General features: G+C 49.3%; 1 protein-coding gene across 1 annotated transcript; it reads right to left on the bottom strand.

Moving 5' to 3' along the window:
• Positions 1-4,923: 4,923 nt before the first annotated feature.
• LOC118476454 (uncharacterized) lies at positions 4,924-8,380 on the bottom strand. Its single transcript, XM_035965607.1, has 2 exons — positions 6,705-8,380; positions 4,924-6,573 (listed from the first exon to the last, which is right to left on the bottom strand). The coding sequence occupies exon 1, from the start codon at positions 8,084-8,086 to the stop codon at positions 7,250-7,252; it is 837 nt and encodes a 278-aa protein (XP_035821500.1). The 5' UTR covers positions 8,087-8,380; the 3' UTR covers positions 4,924-6,573; positions 6,705-7,249.
• Positions 8,381-21,520: the final 13,140 nt, after the last annotated feature.

Raw genomic sequence — 21,520 nt, 5'->3', positions numbered from 1 at the left:
CAATTCACTAAGGTAAATAACGTAAAAGTCTTCTCACCCTTTTTTTTGAGTTTCAATTCATATTACGGTCTCAAACTTTAAATTGGATTTAAACATTTAATATTGCCACTTATATTTATTTTAGGAAAGGCAACTCACAAGGTATAATCCTTAGTTAGGAGACGCTTTAATTTAATCTTTTTTTAAAAAAATCCTAAACCCAAAATTAGGATTTTGGGGTGTTACAATGAGGCAAACCCTCCGGGACTTTGGCTACAATCTGAGCAAAGTCCCACTCCTATGTGACAATGAGAGTGCAATCCGCATGGCGGATAATCCTGTTGAACACAGCCGCACTAAGCACATAGACATCCGGCATCACTTTCTGAGAGACCACCAGCAAAAGGGAGATATCGAGGTTTTCCATATTAGCACCGAGAACCAGCTAGCTGATATCTTTACCAAGCCATTAGATGAGAAGACCTTTTGCAGGTTGCATAGTGAGCTAAATATCTTAGATTCGCGTAACTTGGATTGATCTATAGCATACATGTGTTTTATGCCTTTGATCAAGTTACTTTATGCATTTATGAAATTTGTTGATTATTTATGGTGCTCAAGTTGTGCAAGGGATCCCCGGACCTCACAAGTCCATGTGTGAATGATGCACATATTTAGGGGGAGAAGTGCTACAACTTGTCCTTTTGAGACTAACCTTTGTTTAAGTGTACTTGATGTAGTCTCAAAGGTGAATTGAAAGGGAAAGGTGAACTTGGACCATGCAAAGACTTCCATTGCACTCCGGTATTAGTGTACTCACCTCCAAGTTCATTCTTATGCTCTTATTGCCTTTTTGCTCTTAATTGACAATTTTGGTGAGGCAATGGGGTTAAAGAGCCAAAAATAATCCCGTTTTGGTGCTTGATGCCAAAGGGGGAGAAATTAAGGCCAAAGCAAATGGATCAGCTACCACTTGAGAATTTTTGAAAAAATAGAGTTAGAACTTTTGATTTGTCAAAATACTCTTGTTGCAAAATTTGGTCTCTTGTGGGGAGAATTTATGGCTATGGGAAAAAGGGAAGTTTTTTGGATCTTGTTCAAATTCACTTTTGGAATATCTCTCTTTATGCCCAAACAAGTGAGTTTGACTTAGTGATAGGAAAATGAATTTGATTTGCAAAAACAAACCAAGTGGTGGCAAAGAATGATCCAAATATGCCAAATTAGAGTCAAAAACAATTTGGTCTTCAATTTGAATCGGTGTTGCATGTTTTGCATTGCTTTTTGATGTGTTGGCATAAATCACCAAAAAGGAGGAGATTGAAAGGGAAATGTGCCCTTGGGCCATTTCTATAATGTTTTGGTGATTAAGTGCCCAACACATATAATTAAGTTCTTATGTGCTAAATGAAGAGAAAAGTGCAAATCAAGACATGAGGTATGTTTCTAGACTTAGTACATTGTTTTGAGTACTAACATATTGTGTCTAAGTGCTAGAAACAGAGAAAAGAAAAGAACCAAAAGACTTGGCTCGGTGCAGCCAAATCTCTGCTCAGTCTGGCACACCGGACTGTCCGGTGGTGCACCAGACATTGTCCGGTGCGCCAGGCTGGACTCCGGTGAACAGGCCGCTCTCGGGAGAATTTGGCGGCGTACGGCTATAATTCACCGGACTGTCCGGTGAGCCAACGGCCGCCAGCGCAATGGTCGGTCGCGCAATCCGCGGGCGACGCGTGGCCCGCGCCAACGGTCGGCAGGGGGCACCAGACTGTCTGGTGTGCACCGGACAGTGTCCGGTGCGCCAACTGCCACGAATCTGCAACGGTCGTCTGCGCCAGAATAGAAGGAGATCGCGCACCGGACATGAATAGTGGTTGTCCGGTGGTGCACCGGACTGTCTGGTGCGCCACCCGACAGAAGGCAAGGATAGCCTTCCTTGTTGGCCTCCAACGGCTAGCTGCCTTAGGGCTATAAAAGGGACCCCTAGGCGCATGGAGGAGTCACCAAAGCATTCACTAAGCATTCTAAGACTCTCACACTCCGTCTCCGTGCACTTGATTGATCGTGTTAGTGATTTGAGCTCCGTTTTAGTTGTGAACTCTTTGTGCTTCGTTTTGAACTCAAGTCTTGGCTTGTGTGCATGTGTGTGTGCTGCAGATTTGTGTGTGTTGCTCCCAACCTTACTCTTGTGTGTTCATTGTGATCTTTGTTGTAAGGGCGAGAGACTCCAACTTGTGGAGATTCCTCGCAAACAGGAAAAAGAGAAAAGCAAGAAAAGCCGTGGTATTCAAGTTGATCATTGGATCACTTGAAAGGGGTTGAGTGCAACCCTTGTCCATTGGGACACCACAACGTGGAAGTAGGCAAGTGTTACTTGGCCGAACCACGGGATAAAATCGTGTGTCTCTTGTGATTGTTTTCTCTTTGATTGTCTGTGTTCACAAGAGCTCGTTTCAAGCTACTTAGCCGTTCTAACTTACATAACAAAGTTTTGTGGCTATTAGGATTGAATTTTTACAGGATCACCTATTCACCCCCCCCCCTCTAGGTGCTCTCACTTTGTCGGAGGACCGTCAATGGGGGCCGGGGCGTAGTGCTCGCTCTGCCAAGGTTGGGGTGCAGAGGTTCTTTCGATTTGGTTTTGTTAGTCACCCACCTTGGGGAGGTGTACTGTGTTTGTACGACTGGTGAAACCTAACGAGCAGCTATGCACCAGGGGAGTCTTTGTAAAGGCTACGTAGTGTATCCCTGGCCATTCACCTCGGTAGTGAAGAACGGGTCTATACAACCTAGGCTCGAAAGGGATAACGACTTGTGGGTAAAGTGTACAACCTCTGCAGAGTGTTTGGTTAAGATCAGCCTTGGGATCCTCTTTGATTAGAAGAACTTTGGATACTTTTATGACGATGGTTAATAATGATGTTATAAAATCTGATCTCTGGTATTTCCTCTTTTGAGGAGGTACTTCTGGATAATAACTGGGTTTATTACTAAACTTGGCTCTACTAATAATAATAAATACTTGACCAACTAAAAGCAACTGCTTAACCTCAACTCCATATATAGCTAGTCCACTTTAGCCAAACGAGACATTTGTTGAGTACGTTGATGTGTACTCACCCTTGCTTTACAAACCACGCCACCCCAGGTTGTCCCCAATGTACTCAATGCTCAGGAGGTGATGCTGGCAACATGGATGACTTCGAGGAGTTCCAGGAATATGACGAGTTCTAGTTCTTTCTTAGTGGCAAACCCCTAGTTAGCTGCCTGTGTGGGCTTAGCTTCTACGTTTTGCATTTCCGCACTTTGATATTTATGTTGAACATTATGGCTATGTACTAGAGTTTGTGGATGTCTCTGACATCTTGATGTAATTAAAGTATCTTTCGATTATTTAATTCGAGCATTGTGTGAAGATGTCCAATTATGTAATCGCTGTGTACGTGAGTTTCTGATCCTGGCACGTACATGGTCCACATTCGGTTTACCTTCTAAAACCGGGTGTGACATCTATGAGGCACTAAGTTTTACACCATTCAAGTTCATTGACCCCTCTTAATAATACGATTGTCTATCCTATTAATTCGGTCAATTTCTTCTCTAAACACCTGTTGACCGGCAAAAGTAAAAACCTATGTTTTACCTTTTCGTTCACTTGATCCACAATCAATGGTTATAAGTCCCAAAGACTTACTGTTTCCTGTGGTCCAGTCATGCATTCTTATTTCTCCAAGAATTGTTAGTCCACAATCAGTTGTCATTAATTACCAAAACACCACTTAGGGGCCTAGATGATTCACACCAGGACAACTGCATGCTTTTTTGGAAGGAACATGGCAGAGAGCAGAAATGCTTAAAATGTGGGAAGTCGAGGTACTTGGAGCTTGTAAATGAAGATGGGGAGAAGGTGGTGACAAAGGTTGCACATAAACAACTTGTTACATGCCTCTCACTCCTAGAGTGAAATGTTTGTTTCTCTCGAGGAAGACCGCTATGCACATGAGGTGGCATAAAGATTGTACGAAGAGACAAGATGGGTTAATGATGCACCCGTCAAATGGTGATGCATGGCTCTTGACAACTTTGATCCAGAGTTTGCCAGTGATGCAAGAAACGTTCGTATCGGCTTGGCAACTGATGGTTTAACGTCTTTCAATATGACTGTTGTGTCGTATTCATGTTGGCCTGTCATTGCCATACCGTACAACCTTACACATGCTCTTTGCATGAAATATGAGTTTATGTTCCTATGTCTTGTTATACCTAGACCTGAGCATCCTGGCGTACGCCTGAATGTGATGCTTCAACCATTGATTGAAGAGTTAAAGAAGCTATGGCAACGAGTGAAAGCCTATGACTGCTTCAAGAAGCAGAAATTCAATCTCTGTGTCGCGTATCTGTTCTCGGTTCATGATTTTATGGCGTATGGTATTTTCTCTAGATGGAGCGTGCATGGTAGATTGACGTGTACTTATTGTGCTAAAGATACATATTGTTTTCATCTTAGTGCTGGTGGCAAGAAATGTTACTTTGATTGTCATAGATGTTTTCTACCCTTCAATCACCCCTTCAGAAGGTAGAGAAATAAGTTTAGGAAGGGCACCATCGTCACGAAGGGACCGCCCAAGCGACATAGTGGGATAGAAATTACAGAAGAGCATAGGAAACTTGTCCTAGACGAGAGTGGGAAAAGGTATCAAGGTTTTGGTGAGGAGCATAACTGGACTCACATATGTGGCTTGTGGGAGCTTCCTTATGCTAAGTCATTGATTTTGATGCACAACATCGACGTCATAATTGGACTCACATATTTTGTTCTTTCATTTGCTTCTAATTTTTAAGGATTATGTCATTTAAACATTCACTAATGAATAATTTCTTATTTTGATGCAGGATGCCGCTAAAGTCGAAGAAGTCAGTGAAGGGGTTATTCAAGGGCCTAGGTGTGGCAGAACCTCCCAAGTTATTGGGCCCACATGCACCTGTCCTTGTCTCAAAGACCTCAGACAGCTATGCATGTGCACTAGATAACTTAACAGAATCCGTTCGATTGCCCAAGGACATCGGATAAACCACTTACAACCAGAACCGCGGGATTAAGTAACACAAATCACACACACAACATTTTTGCAGCGGAAATCTTATTACCAAATTTTACAGGTTACAAAAATTTTACATTATTTTATCGGAGTGATTACAAAAGTATAAGTTTGAAATATATGCTAGCTCAAGTGACCATCCTCATTAAGAAGTATAGAAGAAGTACTTAGACTTATAAGAAGGCCGAGCCCACCGGCACTTAACACCATCAACAGCAGCACAAAATTAAAACCTGAAAAACAACAGGGAATAAAACCCTGAGTATGGAATTACTCAGCAAGACTTACCCGACTAAAGAAAAGACTCTCAAGGATATGCTAGATTTGGGAATCAAGGAGAGGCTTTAGCAAGAATCAATTTAGATACTTTTGCAGAAATAGCTTACTAAAGTGAGTCCTTTCTTTCAATATTTTAACGTCAGATTAAATATTAATAGACTCTGTTTGCATCTAGTCTAATTTCACCATCTCATCAATACAACATCATTTTTATTCATAATGTTCACATCCTGACTTAGGTTGTAGGTCGGAGATCAAGTCTCCACTCTCCGGGGATATAACGGCGATCCGAATCGATTTACTCAGCTGAGGATCTCTAACCACACGACATATGTTTCTCATAAACCTTGCATGTCTACCATTCCCACGGATCCTCTACTGCATGAATAGGTCCGCGCCACCCGAGAGCACACCACCCTTTTTAGGCGGTCCTTTGCCAGGAGGGTACGTGCCACTCTCGCCATCTCTCCACTCCCAGTGCGCGATTGTCTTTTCATGTATGGAATAGCTGGGTTCAAGCTTACCCTGTCCCATTTCCAGGGCATGTGGCTAGTTAAGATAGTCCTTGATCAACAGGCCTACATACGCATCCAATCCTTAACTAACCTAGGCGGAGCATCACCTGTTCCTAGCCCAAGTCCCGATTTAAGTACTTCCATCCTTAGGATTGTTTATGTTCCTAGGATGAAAAGAGCATCAAAGGGAACTTTGCAGTAAGATCCCACCACGCTCTCAATGAAAATATTCTTGCAGGTAGAAGCCATCTTTCCTCAGGATAACCCCTGAGCTAGGCCTTAATGCAAAAGACAACCTCTATCCATAAGATCTGAGCAGGGCTAAGCATTTTTGTAAATCATATTTTGATACTTCACCAGAAGTATCTATAAAGGTATGGATATCAAGGAAGGCAATGCATCAAAGGGTTCCAAGCAACTCCTATAAACCTAATGCACATTTCACTAGACTTAAAGTGTGCAAAAATTATTTAAAAACACAAGGAAGGGGTTGCATGCACCGGGGCTTGCCTGGAATAAACACTACGTTAGTGTTTGTTAGATGATGTCCACTTGGCGATCATCCTTTGTTCTGATACTTGTTCCGATTATCCATCTTCAGGTTAATCCACCAGCATCATCTTGTGAATTAGTCCACCCATTACGTCATCTTGGGGTCGACTCAGCTTTAGTTCTTCGCATCACGTGGTCAATAAACGTACCTAAATGATTTGCATAATGCACATGAATGCATAGCACTGACTTCATTCCACAACTAAAATTCCTCGCATAAAATACCGATAGTGCCTACCAGCAAAGTACTAAAATTACTAAGCAAATAAATTCAGCTTACCAGCATCAAACGCGACCCAAATCTCATACGAATGCTGATAAATCCTGGCTCGAGCTTTTTGTCGCGCACTTGGTGAATATCACGTTGCTGGCTCCGTCTTCACTTGACTCTTGGAATTTCTTGATGACGCACGGATCGACGACGACCTTCAATTGAAGTCTGGAGCGAGCTGGTGAGGTGGGGATCGAGCCAGAGATGACGGGTTCAACAGCTCGACGACAAACGCGAGCACGCACAAAACCCGATGGATGAGAAGTGAGCGTATGCGGGGCGAGCAACACGGATTTGAAGCGTAGAGAAGTCGCCCACGGCGAGACGAACAAAACAAGGAGTGCTTGCGAACTCAATGGCGAAATCGGCGATAGCCGATGCCAGAGCGCACGACGAGGGAGTTTCGCAGTTCATCGAGGCTGTGGCCGAGCGAATTTTATGGCGCGGACTGAGGAAGTACTCGGCGAGCAGCGACACGAGGAGCAAAACGAGGTCACGGTCGGGCGGGTTCGGACACAAGCACACGCAACGCTTTACCGTGTCCAGCGCGCGCGTCACAGACTCGATATCGACTGCGAGCAGTTTCGTGCGCACGACAACGCGACGAAGGCGAACTGAACAGGGAGCTTCGCGGCAGCACGCGCAGGAACAACAGAACGCTGCGCGCGCGACGCAAAGTCGAGCAGTACACGAACTGGAAAGAACCGAGCGCGCAGGCTCCACGGCGCTCGGCAGAGGAGCTCGACGGGGCGTTGGGCAAAGTCGGGGCGCGACACAGGAAGGTCAGCTGGGCGCGCGCATCCAAAAGCTTCGACGACGGCACGAGCAGGGAGGATTGGGCACCGGCAGAGAAGCACGGCGTGCGCACAAAGCACAGCAGCTGCGCGCGGCCATGGACTGGGAGATGGGCTCGGCATCAGGGAGCTCCGAGCAGGGATGCCGCAGTCCGAGTAGAGGGAGTCGGGCGCCGAGAAACGCGCGCAGAAAACAGGACGCCATGGAAACAGGCAGAGAGCGAGCAGGACGCGCGGAGGAGAAACTCGCGAGCACAGCTGGGCACCGGACTTGGGGAGCCGCACAGGGAGAGCAGGGAGCACGGCGCGCAGGGCAGAGAACCGCTCGGCGAGCAGGAACAGCGCGCGCACAGGAGCTCCGCGGCAAGGGAGAGAGGAGCAGAGCTGGGCGCGGCTGCTCGCGGCAACAGAGCAGAGGGGCGCGGTCCGATGGAATCTGAGCAGAGGGCAGAGCGACGGACGCACAGGGAACAGCGCCGGCAGCTCGCCATGGGAGAGGATCCTGCGCAGAGAGAAGAACCGAGCTTGAAGGAGTGCCATGGCTGGAACCAGGGGCGCGGCTGGAGCTTGGAGACCGAGCGACCGAGCGACCGCCATGGGATCGAGGGAGAGGAGAAACAAGGAGGGCACAGAGGACCTGGGCGCTGAGCGCCATGGGCAAAAACTTCAGGGAGGGGCTGCTCGACCAGACAGAGAACGAGCAGGGAGAAATGCACTTTGAGAATCCTCCAGAATGGTACGGCTCAGGTTGAAGATAGAAGGAGCGGTGGAAACTGGAAGAAGATAAGCACGCAGGAACAAAATATCTGGGCGCGGGCGGTAGGGGGATAGGGACGCCAGCGTTTTTTTAATTTCTTTTCTCTTTTTTTTTTAATTAGAGATTGCAGATATTTTGAATCCCGATTTTTCTTGATGTACACTGGGTTGATACACTATTCAACCACGCATCACATTCCTCGAATCTCGAAACGAAAATCCGAGGACTAACGATTTAATTTGGTGAATTCTCCGAACGCGGACAAAATCGTACTGTCAGTTCACTTTTGAAGATTGGACCGAAGCGAGAAGCAACGGACTAAATCAAACGAATTTCGGCTTCTGTATTTTAATCTGTATTTGATTTAGTTAACTTCAGATGATTTTCGTTCGCTGCTTGAACACTCGACTAGCTACAGTTCGATTAAAATTCTATAGACACGATGTCACGGATGACAAAAAGGGAATTAAATTATTTTACACTGCAAGCTTAGTCGTCGGATTCTTCTTAATTCATTCAGGATAAAAATCATCCGAGTGAGTCGGGCTTCCGAATTCGGATTCGCGCGGTGATAAATTTTAAATAATCATCGGACGCACCACATTTCGGAACGACTATGTCCCGAACACCATGAAAATTTCGGAAGAGCCCGGATAAATACAATAAAAACAATGTCGCACTCGCGACAGATGAAACCGATGCGATATTAAAATCGCGATAGATGAAGTTAATTGAAATTTAGCATCCGTTTTATCCACTGATATTACGTGCTTAAATTCATACTCGTTGTCGAGCGGAATATAAACACCTGGAGTGTTACACTGGGCCTATTTTAGGGTAGTTCTTCGAGCAGCAGCAGACATCGAGAGTTGTTGAGTGCTGCACATGGAGATGAGGTAACATATTTTGTACTAATAAATTTGTTTACATATTTACCTTTATCTAAATCTTGAGTTGTATGAACCAGGATGAGCAGCACACTGAGGAGCAGCATAATGAGGACGTGCAACACAATGAGGAGCAACAAATGAGGAGGTGCAACACGCGACATGGGACCAGGCCGTGCAGCAGCACCAGCCATGGGACCAGTGGGACCACCAGAGAGAGCAGCAACAAGTGTGGGAGCAGTGGGCCCAACCGGCTGACAACCCGATGGATGATGCCTCAGGAGGCTCTTCAGCGACACGCACACGTCGCTCAAGAAAAAGCCACTAAGTAAAGCCTCATCTCACGATAGAGCGAGAGGATGATAGGATATTAATCATGCCTCATGGAGATCGGTGAGTGTAATATATTAACTTGTCTCATATAACTATTATGTGTACTGTTAATGTTTTTGTATAATGCAGGAATTGGGAGGATCTGTCCTTTGACGGCAAGGGACACCACACTCAGGTTAACCTTACGTTGGGTTCTCTTTGCCACCTTCACTACCCTGGTATAGTGAAGGTGTCAGACGGAGATAGCGTGGATGAGGTGCTCGTCAGTACCTGGGACGAGTACAAGTTAAAAAAGGAACAAGACCACACCGACAGACAAGGACTTGTGCGTCATGACTTTTGGGTATGAATTCTATATTGTTTTTGTTTTGTTTCTGAATATTTTAATTCTATGACTTATACCATTGTATTTGTATTCTTTATGCTGTAGCTTCGATATTGGTTGCCTGATAGAGAGGATTACATGGGGCACGCTGAACGTGTGTTCCAAAACAATGCAAAGAAGCTGGTGAAAGATGTCATATACTATGTGAGAAATCAGGCTACAAATCTGTATTTTCAAAATCATCCTAAAGAAGCAGGCCCCTTGAACAAAAAGGAAGGGTCCTCAAAGAAATATTTGACTAAGGATCAATATCGTGAGGTTAGTATTCAATTTTTTTTACCCTTTTTATTAATTGTTGTGATTGATATAATATGTAACATTATGTGCAGGTGATGGTTCCATGGATGGCGCCCGTGCCTGATGTGTACTATTGTAACACCCTGAATTTGGGGGTATAAAATTTCTTTGCTCATATTCACAAATTCAGGTGTTACTTCCTTTTCTCATCCTTCCTAATTCTTTTCTCTCTCATTTCTATAGGAGCTAAGTACTTATTTTACTTGTAATTATAGTCTATTATGTTAAACCCTAGTGGAGTATGAATTGTTGCATCATGTTGAACCCTAGATTTCACTTTTGTTTGGTGCATAATTCTCAAAAGGTCTAATTTGAATTTGGGGCTCATTTGAGTTTGAATCAAATAGAATAAATAAAAGAAAAGGGAGAAACAATTCAGAATAAAAGAAAAAGGTAAAGCAGCCCAACCCAGCCGCCCCCTCGGCCTTTCGGCCCAGCCGGCCCATCTCTCGCGCGCGCGCCTCCCTCCCCTCCTCTCTCTGCGCAGCGGGCCCCACCTGTCGGCGCTCCCGCCTTCCGCGCACCCGCCCCCTTCTCTCTCTGCTCGCCCGGTCCCACCTGTCTGCGCCCGCTTTCCTCGTGCGCGCTCGCTCCCTCGCTCTCTCTCTGCTCGCGGGCCCGGGGTGTCAGCCCCGTCTTCCTCGCGTAACCGCCGCCCGAGCTGCTCGCGCCCGCCTTCCCCGCGCCCACGTCGCGCGTGGAACTCGCCCCACCTCGCCCCTGGCCACTTGAGCCCCGAACCCCACTCGCCCTCACCCCCCTCCCCCATTTGCGCCCCAGCAGACTCTCTTTCCCCCTCGCTGCGCGCACGCAGAGCGCCGCCGCCACTAACCATCGCCGCCCGAGCCGTTTCCTCGTCGCCGGTGGAGCTCCGCCGCGCCCTTAGCCCCGGTGAGCTCCGCTCTGGCGTCCGCAACCCGGAACGCGCCCCAATTCCCTCTCCCCCTCCCTATTTCTCTCTGCCCGCGCTCACCCGTCGTTCGCCGTGCAGCCGCCACCGTCGACCCGAGTCTCCGTCGCGTCCCCGTCGCCGCCGAGGAGTCCCCGGAGCCCGCCTTGAGGTAACGGACCTCTCCCGCCCCTATCGCCCCTTGTTTTGCCCTCTGTTGCGCTTGATTGCTCGCCGGAGTAGAATAACCCCGCCGCCGAGCCGCCCCGCCGTGAACCGCCCCCCCCCCCCTCCGGTGCCTCTGCCCCGACCCAAACCCTACTGGAGAACTCCCCGCGCCCTCCCCGACCTCCCCGACCACTCGGATGGCCCCAGAGCCCCGCCAGTCGCCCGTGCCCCTCGTCTCCGGCGAGCCCTCCGCCGCGGGGACGAGCGCCGCCGCCCCAGCTAGCCGTAGGGGAAGCCCAGGCCGGCCACCCGATCCCCACCGTCCATCCCAGATCGGGCGGCCTCGTTTTAATTTGGCCAAGCCCAATCCTGGCCGTCCGCCGGAGATCCAGCGGCCTAGGCCCGCTTCCCCCTCACCCCGTCTCTCTGCCGTTTGGGCCCAGCCTGTCAGCCCGCCCGCGCGCTCGCGCTGTCCGCGCGGCCCCGCCCGTCAGTCCGCCCGCGCGCTCTGCCCGCCCGGCCCCGCTTGCCAGTCGCCCGCGCGCTCGCTCTGTCCGCCCGGCCCCGCTTGTCAGTCGCCCGCGCGCCCGCGCTGTCCGCCCGGCCCCGCCTGTCAGCCGCTCCCGCCGCCGCGCGCTCGCGCGCCCGCCCGCAGGATCTAATCCTGGCCGTTCGCTTTAGATCTGACGGCCGTAGGAACCCGATACCCCTTCGCCCGCGCGTTTTCTTAAAGAGCCCCCCTGTTTTCTGGAAATTGCGCCCGCTGTCCCTGGTTTCTCGCAGTTAAGTCCCTGGCCCTTTTATTTAATTAAAAATAAGTCCTTAGGGCATAATTTTAACCCCTAAACTTGTAAAATTCATAACTTTGTCATATGAACTCCAAATTAGGTGCTTCAAATTGCAAAATGTTCATAATATTATTATCTATCTGTTTATGCAATGTTTCCCTGCTGTTTCCATGTATTAATTAATAGCTAATCACTAGGATAGGATTAAGACTATTGAAACCTTATTTAAGATAATTGGAAATGAGTAGTCTTTAATAATAGTTGGATTACTTATGTTTGTGGACTTAAACACTTAAGTTTAGAAACTCAAACCAGTTAATTATTTAATCCCACCACCAACTTAGGCCTGATTAGTGGTTAGTGAATCACTTTGTGTAACCCTCTACCCCCAGACCTAGGGAACTTTAGAGTGCCTATCCCTTTTCTGTTATGAACTTGTGACCCCTCTCTGCTGCATACGTTTGGTAGATTGTTTTTGTTTGTTATTTTCCCAAGTGCATAGTGTGAATGATTGCTTTGCGTAGACACCGAGCAGTCTGTGTTTCCCGAGGCAGTTGCAGAGGAAGTCCCTGATCAGCAGTTTGGTGAAGGCAAGTGTCCTCTGTCCCATTATGTCCTATTCATTTATAACTTACTACCCCGCATTACTTACTTGAAACCTAAGGATTGACTAGCTTTGCACTTTACTTTGTCCTTGATGACCTTATGGGCTATTATGGTTAGCACTTTGCTATTGCTTTAACTTAATCAATGAACATGATGTGGCTATTTATGATACTGTTATCCTGTTGATGTTGATGATCTTGTGATACTCTAGGGGGCTCAGGCTGTTTCCTGAGTACCTCTCCGTAAGGACTGGTTCGTTGAGAGACCACCCGGGATAACAGTGCAACCATGAGGGTGAAATGGGATGCCCTTAGCTGATTAATTAGATGAACTAGAGGTGTAGTTGCTTAGCCGTCGTGCCGTCAATGGGGTCCAGGCACAGTGCTTGCTCTGCCGAGGCGGAGTGCCGAGGTTCTTTCGTTTTGCTTTTTGTTAGTCACTCTCCTACGGGGAGGGGTACTGTGTTTATCAAACTGGAGAAACCTAACGGGCAGCTATGATCTCTAGGGAATCTTTGTAAAAGCTACGTAGTGATGCCCTGCCGGACCACCTAGGTAGTGGTCAATGGGGAGTAGCTCTCCCCGGGTAGAAAGGGAATCATGGCTCATGGGTAAAGTGTGCAACCTCTGCAGAGGGTAGTGAAACTGGTATATCAGCCGTGCTCACGGTTAAGAGCAGCCTTGGGATCCTCTTTGATTAGAGATACAGATGGTTCGAGATACAATGGTTATGATATGGTTTTGATTCGACTATGATGATGATGTTCCTCGATGAGGAAATGGTTTACAGATTGGTTAATGCTAAAATCTGGCTTCTACTAATGATAAATACTTGACCAACTAAAAGCAACTGCTGGAGCCTAACCCCACATAAAGCTAGTCCACTTCAGCCAAACGGGACATTTGCTGAGTACGTTGATGTGTACTCATCCTTGCTTTACCACAAAACACCAGGTTGTCCGCATTGTAACCACTGCTCAGGAGAAGGTGAAGCCGTGGAAGGAGACTTTCAGGAGTTCCAAGACTACGATGAATTCTAGGTGTGGGTTGGCGGCAACCCCCAGTCAGCTGCCTGTGAAGGCCTTATCTTTACTGCGTTTCGCTTAGCACTTTGATTTACTTGTTACGACGATGACTATGTGGATGTCTATGACTCTATGATGTAATAAGTACTCTTTTATGTTATTATTCGAGCATTGCGTGATGATGTTCATTTATGTAATCGCTGTGTACGTGAGTTCTGATCCTGGCACGTACATAGTTCGCATTCGGTTTGCCTTCCAAAACCGGGTGTGACATAAGTGGTATCAAAGCCCATGCTGACTGTAGGACCGCTGACCTAGAGTAGCACTGGTCGTACTAAGGACTATTGACCCTCCCCCTCACCTTGACATCTGAGGTTACTTCAAAAAGTCGGTCACCTCGACCAACCCTATGTTTCACTATCTATCTATACTACACCTTGTTAAAATTTTTATCTTATTCTGTCTTTGGTTTATTCACTTGTCATATTAGTTCTGCTCTTACTCTTTTACTTACGGTGTCTTTTGTAGATGGCTCGTCTTAGACACACTGCACGTAAGTCGGTGATTCCTTTCCTGCCGTCTCGACTTGCGGAGCGTCCTCTGCACCGCACCGTGTCCGGACAGTCGAGTCACCTGGAGAGGCTGCACCACCGCCTGCGTGAGGAGCAGGAACGCCGGCGCTAGCACGGAGAGCAGCAGGGCTCTTCCTCCTCACCCCAGCAGGAGGTGGAGACCGTGAGGCCCCGTTCCTCTGTTGCCCAGCTGGAGGTGCCCCTTGTTCCACCGCGGGACGTCCCGGCTGTTGGAGGAGCTGTTGGAGGAGCTACTAGAGGAGACCCCGACGACGACGACTCAGACCACAGCACGGAGTCCTCTGAGCCGCAGGAGGCGGAAGGATGGGTCGCCCGACCCATCACCCGTGACGCCGCTCGCGGTTGTCACTTCCACGACGCGCTCGACACCTTGCTGCGCCAGGCTTTCGACCGGCACACCTGGTCGATCGAGTATCGTTGTGTAGTCTACCAGCACAGTCGCGGGAGGTACCCGGACCGCTGGGAGGCTACCTGCCTAGTTCGCCGTCCGGAGGATGACCTCCGGGGTGCGGAGGCCGTTTCGGAGCACTATTCCATCTCCGAGAGGGACACTGCAGAGGCGGCTATGCAGGATGCAGCACGACGTGCACTCTCTCAGTACTATTCTTTGTTCGGTGGCGTGGCCGACGGTCTTAACCTTCGGTACTACCCCCGCCGCCCTACTGGCAGCACAGAGAGTGTGGTTGTTTCACCTGTTGGTGAGGCTAACCCTAGGTTGAGCAGCACAGTCAACCTAGTCGCAGTGCTTAACACGGAGCTGGATCACTCTCTGGACGAGCTAAGCAGGGCTCGAATGGAGATTGCGGAGTTGCGTGCTGAGTTGGCAGAGCGCCATCACCAGGAGGGTGGTTCTCCCGCTCCTGTTGGGACTCAGCACCCATACCGCTCACCGCCACGTGGTCACCACACTTATGGTTCCCCTGTCTGTAAGACCAGGATAGATCTGGATCCTTAGGTCGTTAGCGTCGGAGTTTGTAATAATTCTAAGTCAGATGTCTCAGTCTTAAGTAGTCAGTTTAGTTTGCTTATCAGTTGCTTCCATTTAGTTTAGGTTGCTTGTCAGTCGCTTGCATGCTTGTTATGATGAACTTGTGTTGGATTTGGATCTTTGTAATGACTGTAGCCAACATGTGGGTTTCCCCTGCAGTTTGGCTTAGCTAGTAATATTAATGAAGTCAGTTGTTTAGTTGGGAAGCCATTTACTCTTACTTTCCTTTCTTATCTGAGAAGCTGTGTTGAATCATGAATGAGGATCAGTGAAGCTCTTTGTTCACTCAGTGTCATGAAGAATTCTGTATTCTCTTTTCTTATGCTGAAGGGTTGTAAGATCGATGCTGATGTGTGAATGTCTTCCACAGATGTCTGACAACAGGCGCCGATGCAACAGGCGTGCTCAGCTAGAGCAGCATGACCAGCAGGAGGAAAATCAGAGGCAGCCTCCCCCGCCACCCCCGATGTCAGTGGAGCAGATGTTCTTGATGCAAACCCAGGCAGTGCAGGCCATTGGACAGACTCTGGCAGCCATGCAGCAGGCTCAACAGCAGCCCCAACCCCAGTTGCAAGTGCAGATGCCCCAGATGCCACGAGATAAGCGTGGTGAGTTCATGAGAGGGCATCCTCCTACCTTCGCCCATTCTGCTGACCCCATGGATGCAGAAGACTGGTTGCGCGCAGTGGAGAGGGAGCTGCGCACCGCCCAATGCGACGACAGGGAGAAGGTTCTGTATGGTCCCCGCCAGCTGAGGGGAGCAGCCCAGTCCTGGTGGGAGTCCTACCTCGCCACCCATGCTGACCCCGAAGCCATCACCTGGGAGGAATTCAGCGAGAGTTTCCGTCGGTACCATGTGCCAGAGGGACTAATGATCGTGAAGAAGGAGGAGTTTCTGGCTCTGAAGCAGGGACCCATGTCTGTTAGTGAATACAGAGACAAGTTTCTGCAGCTGTCTCGTTATGCACCCGAGGATGTCAACACTGATGCCAAGAGGCAGTACAGGTTCATGAGAGGTTTGGTGGATCCCCTACATTACCAGCTGATGAATCACACCTTCCCCACCTTCCAGCACCTGATCGATAGGGCAGTCATGACTGAGAAGAAGCGTAAGGATATGGAAGATCGGAAGCGCAAGATGAGTGGACCCCAGTCTGGAGGCATCAGCCGTCCACGTTTCTCAGGCAGTTCATCTCAGCAAGGCAGACCTAGTCACCCACAGGGATATCAGAATCAGAATCAGCGTCCGCATCAGCAGCAGTTTCAGAGGCAGTACCCGCAGCAGCAGCAGCAGTATCGTCAGCACAGCCAGCAAGGAGGTAATCAATATCAGAAGCAGAACAACCAGGCACCTCGCCTTCCTGCCCCAGCAGCGAATCAGAGCAACCAAGCAGCCCCAGCACAAGGAGGAGGCAGAGGATGTTTCCACTGTGGAGATCAAGGCCACTGGGCGATGCAGTGCCCAAAGAAGATGGCTCAACAGCAGACCAACCCCAATGCTCCCGCAAGGCAAGGTGTACTGCAGCCGGCAGCAGGCAATCGTAACCAAGCGTACAACCGTGGAAAGGTGAACCACTTGGAGGCCGAAGCGATCCAGGATGCACCAGATGTGGCAGTAGGTATGTTCTCAGTCGAATCTCATCCCGCGAAAGTGCTATTTGATACTGGTGCAACTCATTCTTTTGTCACTGCAACATGGGTAGAATTGCATAACATCTCAGTAGAGGCAATGGTGCCACCCATGAGGATTAATTCGGTTGGTGGCAAGGTGCAAACAGATAAAATATGTTCAAACATAATGGTGGAAATAAGGGGGATAGGATTCCCCAGTGACTTAATAGTAATAGGCACCCCTGGGATAGATGTCATTCTAGGGATGAACTGGTTGATGAAGTATGAAGCAAATGTTAGTTGTGACAAAAGGACCATAACATTGAAGTCCCCGTCAGGAGAAGAGGTAGTGGCCGAGCTAAGGATGCCTAAGTCAGAAGGAGTCTGTCATCAGATTTCAGTTGATAGTAAGGAGCCCAACCCGCTCGAGGCTATCAAGGTTGTGTCGGACTTTCCGGATGTGTTTCCCGAGGAGCTAACGGGCATGCCACCCAAAAGGAAAGTCGAGTTTGCCATAGAGCTTATCCCTGGTACCGCCCCCATTTCAAAGAGAGCCTACCGAGTGTCTGGACCAGAATTGGTGGAACTCAAGAAGCAGATAGATGAGATGTTAGAGAAGGGTTACATCAGGCCAAGCACCTCGCCTTGGGCCGCTCCAGTGTTGTTTGTAGAGAAGAAAGATGGTACCAAAAGGATGTGCATAGACTACAGAGCCTTGAATGAAGTCACTGTCAAGAACAAGTACCCCCTGCCAAGGATAGAAGATTTGTTTGACCAGCTCAGAGGTGCCAGCGTATTCTCGAAGATAGATCTGAGATCTGGTTATCATCAACTCAGAATCCGACCCTCGGATATACCGAAGACGGCATTCATCACCAAGTATGGGTTATATGAGTTCACGGTTATGTCCTTTGGTTTGATAAATGCGCCAGCCTTCTTTATGTACCTGATGAACAGTGTGTTCATGGACTATCTAGACAAGTTTGTGGTAGTGTTCATCGACGACATTCTCATATACTCTCAAAGTGAAGAAGATCATGTAGAGCATTTGAAGATGGTATTGCAAAGGCTTCGAGAGCATCAGTTGTATGCCAAGCTGGGCAAATGCGAGTTCTGGATTCATGAAGTCTTGTTTCTGGGTCACATCATAAACCAAGATGGGTTGGCAGTGGATCCAAAGAAAGTAGCAGATATCCTGAACTGGAAAGCACCGAAGGATGTTCGTGGGATCAAGAGCTTCATTGGAATGGCTGGATACTATAGGCGTTTCATTGAAGGCTTCTCAAAGATTGCTAGACCAATGACAGCGTTGCTAGCGAAGAAGGTTGAGTTTAAGTGGACCCAAAAGTGTCAGGAAGCATTTGAAGAACTGAAGAATAGATTGACTACAGCTCCTGTGTTAGTCCTGCCTGATGTTCACAAGTCATTCTCAGTGTATTGCGACGCTTCGTACACCGGATTGGGATGCGTGCTAATGCAAGAAGGAAGAGTTGTAGCATACTCGTCTCGACAGCTGAAGATCCATGAGAAGAATTATCCCACACATGACCTGGAATTGGCAGCAGTGGTTCATGCTTTGAAGACCTGGAGACATTACCTGTACGGGCAGAAGTGCGACATCTACACAGATCATAAGAGTCTGAAGTACATATTCACCCAGTCAGAGTTAAACATGAGGCAGCGAAGATGGTTGGAATTGATCAAAGACTATGAGTTGGAGATACATTACCATCCAGGCAAAGCCAATGTTGTTGCAGATGCTCTGAGCAGGAAGAGTCAAGTTAATATGTTGGCCTCGTACCCGATGCCGTATGAGTTAGCCAAGGAATTTGACAGACTGAGTCTCGGTTTCCTGAATAGTACGCAAGGAGTGACAGTGGAATTAGAGCCCACCCTAGAGCGGGAGATCAAAGAAGGGAAGAAGGATGATGAAAACATCAACAAAATCCGGCAGCTGATCCTAGAAGGAAGAGGCAAAGACTTTCGAGAGGATGAAGAAGGGGTAATCTGGTTCAAGGACCGATTGTGTGTTCCCGACCTCAAACCTATTCGGGGACTGATCCTCAAGGAAGCTCATGAGACAGCCTACTCCATACACCCGGGAAGTGAGAAGATGTACCAGGATTTAAAAAGGAGGTTTTGGTGGTATGGTATGAAAAGGGAGATCGCAGAATATGTCGCCATCTGTGATAGCTGTCAGAGAACCAAAGCAGAGCATCAGAGGCCCGCCGGACTGTTGCAGCCATTGCGGATTCCTCAGTGGAAGTGGGATGAGATCGGGATGGATTTCATAGTTGGCCTACCTCGTACCCGGGCCGGTTATGATTCCATCTGGGTGGTCGTGGACCGCTTAACAAAGGTGGCCCACTTCATACCTGTGAAGACGACATACACCGGAGCAACGTTAGCTGAGTTATACATGTCACGGATAGTCTGCCTTCATGGTGTGCCGAAGAAGATAGTGTCAGATCGAGGAACGCAGTTCACCTCTCATTTTTGGCAGCAGCTACAAGAAGCTTTGGGCACACATTTGAACTTCAGCTCAGCTTATCACCCGCAGACAGACGGTCAGACTGAAAGAACTAATCAGATCCTAGAAGATATGTTGAGAGCCTGTGCGTTGCAAGACAAGTCAGGATGGGACAAAAGGTTACCTTATGCAGAATTCTCTTACAACAATAGTTACCAGGCCAGCTTGAAGATGTCACCGTTTCAGGCACTCTACGGACGGAGTTGTAGGACTCCGCTGCACTGGGACCAGCCTGGAGAGAGACAGGTGTTTGGCCCCGACATCTTGCTTGAAGCCGAAGAGAATATCAAAATGGTTCGGGAGAACCTGAAGACAGCCCAGTCAAGACAGCGAAGCTATGCTGACAGAAGGAGAAGGGAACTGAGTTTTGAAGTGGGAGACTACGTCTATCTGAAGGTGTCACCTATCAGGGGAGTCAGAAGGTTCGGAGTTAAAGGCAAGTTAGCACCCCGGTACGTCGGACCATATCAGATTCAAGCCAAGCGTGGAGAAGTGGCCTACCAGCTCGACCTACCCGAGAGTTTGTCAGCAGTGCACAACGTGTTCCATGTGTCGCAATTGAAGAAGTGTCTGCGAGTGCCAGAAGAACAATTGCCAGTGGAGGGTTTGGAAGTCCAAGAAGATCTGACATACATAGAGAAGCCAACGCAGATTCTGGAGTTTGCAGACAGAGTCACCCGGAAGAATACCATCAGAATGTGCAAAGTCAGATGGGGTCACCACTCTGAGGAAGAAGCAACCTGGGAACGAGAAGATGACCTGAAGGCCAAATACCCTGAACTCTTTGCTGACCAACCTTGAATCTCGGGGCGAGATTCTTTTAAGGGGGATAGGTTTGTAACACCCTGAATTTGGGGGTATAAAATTTCTTTGCTCATATTCACAAATTCAGGTGTTACTTCCTTTTCTCATCCTTCCTAATTCTTTTCTCTCTCATTTCTATAGGAGCTAAGTACTTATTTTACTTGTAATTATAGTCTATTATGTTAAACCCTAGTGGAGTATGAATTGTTGCATCATGTTGAACCCTAGATTTCACTTTTGTTTGGTGCATAATTCTCAAAAGGTCTAATTTGAATTTGGGGCTCATTTGAGTTTGAATCAAATAGAATAAATAAAAGAAAAGGGAGAAACAATTCAGAATAAAAGAAAAAGGTAAAGCAGCCCAACCCAGACGCCCCCTCGGCCTTTCGGCCCAGCCGGCCCATCTCTCGCGCGCGCGCCTCCCTCCCCTCCTCTCTCTGCGCAGCGGGCCCCACCTGTCGGCGCTCCCGCCTTCCGCGCACCCGCCCCCTTCTCTCTCTGCTCGCCCGGTCCCACCTGTCGGCGCCCGCTTTCCTCGTGCGCGCTCGCTCCCTCGCTCTCTCTCTGCTCGCGGGCCCGGGGTGTCAGCCCCGTCTTCCTCGCGTAACCGCCGCCCGAGCTGCTCGCGCCCGCCTTCTCCGCGCCCACGTCGCGCGTGGAACTCGCCCCACCTCGCCCCTGGCCACTTGAGCCCCGAACCCCACTCGCCCTCACCCCCCTCCCCCATTTGCGCCCCAGCAGACTCTCTTTCCCCCTCGCTGCGCGCACGCAGAGCGCCGCCGCCACTAACCATCGCCGCCCGAGCCGTTTCCTCGTCGCCGGTGGAGCTCCGCCGCGCCCTTAGCCCCGGTGAGCTCCGCTCTGGCGTCCGCAACCCGGAACGCGCCCCAATTCCCTCTCCCCCTCCCTATTTCTCTCTGCCCGCGCTCACCCGTCGTTCGCCGTGCAGCCGCCACCGTCGACTCGAGTCTCCGTCGCGTCCCCGTCGCCGCCGAGGAGTCCCCGGAGCCCGCCTTGAGGTAACGGACCTCTCCCGCCCCTATCGCCCCTTGTTTTGCCCTCTGTTGCGCTTGATTGCTCGCCGGAGTAGAATAACCCCGCCGCCGAGCCGCCCCGCCGTGAACCGCCCCCCCCCCCCTCCGGTGCCTCTGCCCCGACCCAAACCCTACCGGAGAACTCCCCGCGCCCTCCCCGACCTCCCCGACCACTCGGATGGCCCCAGAGCCCCGCCAGTCGCCCGTGCCCCTCGTCTCCGGCGAGCCCTCCGCCGCGGGGACGAGCGCCGCCGCCCCAGCTAGCCGTAGGGGAAGCCCAGGCCGGCCACCCGATCCCCACCGTCCATCCCAGATCGGGCGGCCTCGTTTTAATTTG

The sequence above is a fragment of the Zea mays genome, chromosome 2, assembly GCF_902167145.1.
Source record: "Zea mays cultivar B73 chromosome 2, Zm-B73-REFERENCE-NAM-5.0, whole genome shotgun sequence".
Classification (NCBI taxonomy): Eukaryota; Viridiplantae; Streptophyta; class Magnoliopsida; order Poales; family Poaceae; genus Zea; species Zea mays.
The sequence above is the reverse complement of the archived record's forward strand: the minus strand, read 5'-3'. Positions and strand labels throughout refer to the sequence as shown.

Excerpts from the sequence above, each read along its gene's own strand:
- LOC118476454 (XM_035965607.1), bottom strand. The coding sequence starts at position 8,086 with ATGGCGGTCGCTCGGTCGCTCGGTCTCCAAGCTCCAGCCGCGCCCCTG.